At 52.1% G+C, this 7,104-nt stretch overlaps 1 protein-coding gene across 1 annotated transcript in view; it reads right to left on the minus strand.

Annotated features, from left to right (window-relative positions):
* Positions 1-1,333: 1,333 nt before the first annotated feature.
* LRRN1 (leucine rich repeat neuronal 1) overlaps positions 1,334-7,104 on the minus strand; it is a 16,909-nt gene continuing 11,138 nt past the window's right edge. Inside the window, exon 2 of the mRNA XM_018562550.1 lies at positions 1,334-3,664. Coding sequence (XP_018418052.1) covers positions 1,412-3,568 — 2,157 coding nt within the window. The 5' untranslated portion in view covers positions 3,569-3,664 and the 3' untranslated portion in view covers positions 1,334-1,411. The remainder of the gene's footprint in view (positions 3,665-7,104) is intronic.

The following is a 7,104-nucleotide window of genomic DNA, read 5'->3' on the forward strand; positions in this document are numbered from 1 at the left end:
ATATGACTCTATAAGAATGATGGATAACGGGTATATAGGAGGGGTGATGATCATTATTTATCAGATATCACAACTTTTAGGACTGACACTTTCCTAAAAACAGTTGAGTCTTAGACTTAAGAAGTAGGGCCTACTTCTTAAGTCTAACACCCCATTCACACCTAGGCGTATTGTAATATCCGCGTCTGTCGCGCGACCGTCACGCGTTTTTTTACCGCGATTCGCGGTAATTCGTCGCGCGATTCCAAAAGCTACTTGGCAGTATCCAAATGGAAAACGCCCTACAAAACGGCCCAAAGTAGTCCCGGGACCTTTTCAGGCGTGGGCCGTTTTGTAGGGCGTTAGGGACGGGCGGAAATACGGCGAGGTGGGAACGAGACCATTGACTACAATGCAATTTATATTTTTGACCGTTTTGTAGAGCGTTCGTCGAGCGTAGAACGCCCTACAAAACGGTCAGGTGTGAACGCAGCCTAAGACTCAACTGTTTTTAGGAAAGTGTCAGTCCTAAAAGTTGTGATTTCCGATAAATAATGCAAATTAGAAATTGTAACTGCCTTCAAGCTGATGAATGATGCAGAACTTAAGTTGTTCGATGAGGGTGAGGACTGGAGAATGTTATGATATGCTTTACCAAAACCTCCACCCCGCTCCTATTTAGACCTTCAGCTGCATAGTTTGGGTACCAGAATGCTTCCAACCTATGTACGCTACAAGGCATCCTGCTGCTTGTTGTGGAAGTACCCACAGACATGTCTGAGACAAAGTATCATAGAGAAGGTGGAGGTGTTGAGCTAAAAGGTCTTTGGATTGGGGGCATGGGGGTACGTGTAAAGCATATCATAATGCTTACCTCACCTTGTTCCAGGCATCCTGAGATCCCGGAGTTCTTCAGAAGTAAATTCCTCTCTTATTCTGTATAAATGTTTGGAATTGTAGTTCAATCAAGGCTTGAGTGGACGAGGTTTTCCTCTATCCCTCTAATGAACAGCGGGTATTTTGCAGTGTTATTCAAACTCTCCATCTCAAGGGTTCAATTAAGAAAGTTAATGATGAGATGGCACTTTGAAAAATAGCAGACGTGGCCCGCGGCATGGACTTAGCGGAGGGATTAAATTGATGTTCAATAATAATCTAATTGACAAGCATCTTCAAGCTGAAACGTGAGGAGCCTTGATTTCTTCAGCCCAGCACAGGGAACGTAAATGGAGAGCATTTGGCAGCCATTCTTCATAGTTTGGCCAGGCAGCGCACTCATTTTATACAAATTAGAAAAAAAAGAAAAGAAGTGGAAAGACAAAAGGAACAACCTGGAGAAAAACACAGGTGGAATTAAAGAAAGGAGAGGGAGGGAGTGTTGTAGGTTTTTCCAACAGTCTTTGTGCTCATTGAGATGTTCATATTGCATGAGTTACCACATGTAGTAACTTCGAGTAGTGTCCACCTGGGAGGTTTTGCCCTCCGCTGTCCCTTCTTTGTCCTTCTCGCTGTCTCCTTCCCATAGGCTGATGAGAGGAGGATACAGCTCATTTAGCGGAATCGATGATGTTTTTTGCATATACTTCTTCAGGGAATGGCGATAGTTTTTCCTCTGGAATCTTTTGGCTGCATATATGGAAACAGAAGCAAAACTGATCAGGGCGAAGATGGAACCCATAACAGCAGCCAGAGCCGCGCTGGTCTCCTGGTCTGTGACCGCCAATGAATAGGATGCGCCCTTGGTGGTAACATTGATGCAAGCCCTCTGAGCCTGTTGATGTAGGCCAGACACTGTCAGACACACCTCGTACTCCGTGGCAGGCTGCAGATGCGTCAGGTTGTACTCATGAACATCAGCAGGGACCCGGGCAGTGTAGGTAATGTGTGGGTTATCGATCTTCATGGTGGCGGAAGACCATTTGAGATTAGAAGCCAAAACACTGGAGGTAACCCTCCAGGACACCAGAACAGAGTTGGCCTCCGTCTGCTGGACATACAGTCTAAGAGCCTGTGCTCCATCTAGAAGCGTTCCATTGATACGCAACGTGGCAACCCTCGTGTCTGCTCCTTCAGAATTTTGTGCCACGCATGTGTAACGACCAGAATCCTCCACTTGCACGCTTGTGATCTGAAGTGTGCCTTCACCACTCAGATGTAATTTATCAGATAGGGTCTCTGTTGTGACCTTGTGTCCCGAGGGAGTAACCCAGTAGATGTCTGGTTCAGGTTCTGCCATGGCTCTGCAGTCCAAAGTGACAGTCATCCCCAGGTCCAAGTTGAGGTGGCTTGGGAATGTATCTTGCGCAATCATGGGCAGACACTGCTCTCCAGCAGGATCTTGAGCCAGGGCTTCCTTCACAGGTTGGCCTCGATACTCTGGGGGCAGTGCGCAAAACATGGACAGCGGCTCCATAAAGCGAATGGTGGTTTGGTTGGAACCCATCCAGTGGAGGACACAGTCACAGCGCAGAGGATTGCTGTGGATGCTGATTTCACGAAGATTCGGGAGGGACTCTACCGTCCCCTTGTAGACAGAGTTCAGCGCATTATTGTTTAGCATCAAGCTCTCAAGGGTAGGCACGTTACGAAAGGCCGAACGGTGGATGTAGGACAGTTTTGGATTGTTTGTTGCTTCAAGCTTTGTTAGCTCGGGGAGATTGTCTAGAGCGTAACGGTCAAGAGAAACCAGTTCAGCCATATTGTTGATTCCCAGCTCCTTTAAACGTAACATGTTTTTGAAGTCTCCTTCTTGCACCTTTCGGATCGGATTTTTATTAAGATCTAAAAACTTTAGGTTGGGCAACTTCTGCAAAGCCCCCTGGGGCACCTTGCTTAGTTTATTGTCATAGAAAGATAAGCTCTCCAGGTTATCCAGTCCCAGAAAAGCATTCCCTGGGATGTCGCTTAGGTACATCCCCGCTAAGACCAAACTTCGTAAGCTGCTGAGAGGTTTGAAGTTTAAATCCAAAATCCCAATCACGGGATTCTCCCCAATCATAAGGATCTCCAAGTTGGGGGTAGATTCAAACCAACGACTGTCAATGATCCGTAGCTTGTTGGAATTTAGGTGCAGACGGAGCAGATTGCGCAAACCTGAGAAGGCACTCGGTGAGATGGAGCTCAGCTGGTTGTGGTTGATGTAGAGCTCCTCCAGGTTGGTCAGATCTTGCAAACAGTAGTCAGTCATCTCAAAAATTTGATTCTCCTCCAAGTGCAGAGTTGTGAGCTGACTAAGGTTGGACAATCCCACATCCTGGATAGAGGTGATGTTATTCTGAGAAAGATCAAGTTCTGTCAGGTTAACCAGCTGTTGCAGTTCTCCATTAGTCCGATCGATGTTGTTGCTTTGTAGAAGAAGCACCTGGGTATCTACAGAAAGGTTCACTGGAATCCTAGTCAATCGCAGGTCGTTGCAGTCCACGGTTTTAGCCTCGCGGTAGGTGGACTGTGGTGTGAACCATGGGCGGTTACCGCAGACGCAGAGTTGTGGGCATTCGATCACCGGAGATGAAGATTCTGCTAACGGGCTGATCAGGAGTCCAAGAACAATCTGACAGACAGCCAGTGCCAGAACACCTCTCTGATCCATGTTTGCCTCCACGCCAAGATGCCAGCTGCAGTACCCAGGGCAAGTGGTTTTAAGATGGCTTTTCCTGTTAGATTCCTGCCCAAGACTGAAGAGAACCTGGAAAAGAGAACGAGTTATAAAATTACTTTCTGATTAAAAAAACATATAGAAGCAAACATTCACAAGCACACGTGTAGAAGTACCCATAGCTGGAAAAAAAGAAACATATGTGACACGTATGTTACTGCAGTAAGAGAGAGAGAGCGGATGGGGAGAGGGGAAGAGAGAGAGCGGATGGGGGGCGGGGAAGAGAGAGAGCGGATGGGGGGCGGGGAAGAGAGAGAGCGGATGGGGGGCGGGGAAGAGAGAGAGCGGATGGGGGGCGGGGAAGAGAGAGAGCGGATGGGGGGCGGGGAAGAGAGAGAGCGGATGGGGGGCGGGGAAGAGAGAGAGCGGATGGGGGGCGGGGAAGAGAGAGAGCGGATGGGGGGCGGGGAAGAGAGAGAGCGGATGGGGGGCGGGGAAGAGAGAGAGCGGATGGGGGGCGGGGAAGAGAGAGAGCGGATGGGGGGCGGGGAAGAGAGAGAGCGGATGGGGGGCGGGGAAGAGAGAGAGCGGATGGGGGGCGGGGAAGAGAGAGAGCGGATGGGGGGCGGGGAAGAGAGAGAGCGGATGGGGGGCGGGGAAGAGAGAGAGCGGATGGGGGGCGGGGAAGAGAGAGAGCGGATGGGGGGCGGGGAAGAGAGAGAGCGGATGGGGGGCGGGGAAGAGAGAGAGCGGATGGGGGGCGGGGAAGAGAGAGAGCGGATGGGGGGCGGGGAAGAGAGAGAGCGGATGGGGGGCGGGGAAGAGAGAGAGCGGATGGGGGGCGGGGAAGAGAGAGAGCGGATGGGGGGCGGGGAAGAGAGAGAGCGGATGGGGGGCGGGGAAGAGAGAGAGCGGATGGGGGGCGGGGAAGAGAGAGAGCGGATGGGGGGCGGGGAAGAGAGAGAGCGGATGGGGGGCGGGGAAGAGAGAGAGCGGATGGGGGGCGGGGAAGAGAGAGAGCGGATGGGGGGCGGGGAAGAGAGAGAGCGGATGGGGGGCGGGGAAGAGAGAGAGCGGATGGGGGGCGGGGAAGAGAGAGAGCGGATGGGGGGCGGGGAAGAGAGAGAGCGGATGGGGGGCGGGGAAGAGAGAGAGCGGATGGGGGGCGGGGAAGAGAGAGAGCGGATGGGGGGCGGGGAAGAGAGAGAGCGGATGGGGGGCGGGGAAGAGAGAGAGCGGATGGGGGGCGGGGAAGAGAGAGAGCGGATGGGGGGCGGGGAAGAGAGAGAGCGGATGGGGGGCGGGGAAGAGAGAGAGCGGATGGGGGGCGGGGAAGAGAGAGAGCGGATGGGGGGCGGGGAAGAGAGAGAGCGGATGGGGGGCGGGGAAGAGAGAGAGCGGATGGGGGGCGGGGAAGAGAGAGAGCGGATGGGGGGCGGGGAAGAGAGAGAGCGGATGGGGGGCGGGGAAGAGAGAGAGCGGATGGGGGGCGGGGAAGAGAGAGAGCGGATGGGGGGCGGGGAAGAGAGAGAGCGGATGGGGGGCGGGGAAGAGAGAGAGCGGATGGGGGGCGGGGAAGAGAGAGAGCGGATGGGGGGCGGGGAAGAGAGAGAGCGGATGGGGGGCGGGGAAGAGAGAGAGCGGATGGGGGGCGGGGAAGAGAGAGAGCGGATGGGGGGCGGGGAAGAGAGAGAGCGGATGGGGGGCGGGGAAGAGAGAGAGCGGATGGGGGGCGGGGAAGAGAGAGAGCGGATGGGGGGAGGGGAAGAGAGAGCGGATGGGGAGAGGGGAAGAGAGAGAGAGAGAGAGCGGAAGGGGAGAGGGGAAGAGAGAGAGCGGATGGGGAGAGGGGAAGAGAGAGAGCGGATGGGGAGAGGGAGAGAGAGAGCGGATGGGGAGAGGGGGAAGAGAGAGAGAGCAGATGGGGAGAGGGGAAAAGAGAGAGGGGGGGAAGAGAGAGAGAGAGCGAATGGGGAGAGGGGGAGAGAGAGAAAGGTTGGGAGAGGGAAAGAGTGTTCTCTGTACAGCTCTGCGGTATATGTCAGAACTATATAAATGTATAATAATAGGTGTGACTGTGGGGGAGGGGACATTAGAGTGTAATCTCTTCTTGTACAGAGAATGATGTGCCTGGCTCAGTGTTCTCTGTACAGCACTGCGGTATATGTCAGCACTATCTTAACTAAATCTGCAAATTGAAGAGTATTCAAAACGAAAATACTTTTGTAATCACGTTTGCGCATACTATGTGGGATTTTGGTGATTGGGTTTCACATCTTTTTTGACATTCAGAAAGTCGAAAGACTGCTACAAAATTAGACTTTGTGCAGCCCGCTGTTACAGAATTGTGACTTCCCTGTGAAAGAGATTACATTGATCCTTCCCGATCCCGAGCCGTCATTAGGACACACAAACAAGTGACAAATGACGGACTCACACTAATTCTAATCCAGTGCATCAGGCAGGACATTCACTCGGCCTATTGATACACAAATATCCTGACAGCTGGAAGGGCAGCCTCCTGCCGAGGGCCCCGAGTAACAGATCGTTCTATGAACTCCCGTTCCCTAGGGGGGCCACAGCTTGTGCACTGCTCACCCCCAGCCGCCAAATCCCGAGAATAAACTGGTCAGCTTTGTAAACTTTACAAAACTGCAAAAGTATCAGGAGACCCGCTCGAGGTTTGATCAATGCGGCCTCCATTTCCATGCATTATGCCGCAGGACACAACAGGAAACGTACGGATCATAAAAGATACAAATTTACAATTGCATTAAAAGATACGTTTTATATCAGCTGCAGTCTCTGTACGGTGTGTTGGGAGAAGATGCAGCAAGCTAAATGCTACAAGCATGCCCGGGCTCCATAGAAGGGAAATGTTTGAATGCATTGTAAGCCCTCGTTCACACCTGAACGTTTTGTGGCGCGTTCTACGCTCGTCGAACGCTCTACAAAACGCTCAAAAATATAAATCCCATTGTATTCAATGGTCTCGCTCCCACCTTGCCGTATTTCTGCCCGTCCCTAACGCGCTACAAAACGGCCCACGCCTGAAAAGGTCCCGGGACTACTTTGGGCCGTTTTGTTGCGCGTTTCCATTGGGATACAGCCAAGTAGCCTTCGGAAACGCGCGACAGACGCTCATATGCAATACGCCTAGGTGTGAACGAGACCTAAGGCCTCATTCACACAGCTGCGCATATACGCGCGTACGTGCGTATTGTACCATATGCAAATAAATGGCTCCATAAACACAGCCGCCTATGGAGCCGTATATTTGCGTAGCGTATATATGCCCAAAAACAGAATGGAACAGAGATGCGTCCGGGCCGCGTATTTCTGCGTGTATACATGCGTACAGCACATTAAAAATTCCATTACGAGTGATGCATTCTGGGATTGCATATAGTGCATGCATATACGCTCGTATATACGCGCATAGACGCTCGCATATGCGTGCATAGACGCAATATACAATTTTGCTTGCGTTGTGTGTGAATGAGGCCTAAAGCTTTTCTTACAAGTCGATA

The sequence above is a fragment of the Nanorana parkeri genome, unplaced genomic scaffold, assembly GCF_000935625.1.
Source record: "Nanorana parkeri isolate BGI_ZX_2015 unplaced genomic scaffold, ASM93562v1 scaffold583, whole genome shotgun sequence".
NCBI lineage: Eukaryota > Metazoa > Chordata > Amphibia > Anura > Dicroglossidae > Nanorana > Nanorana parkeri.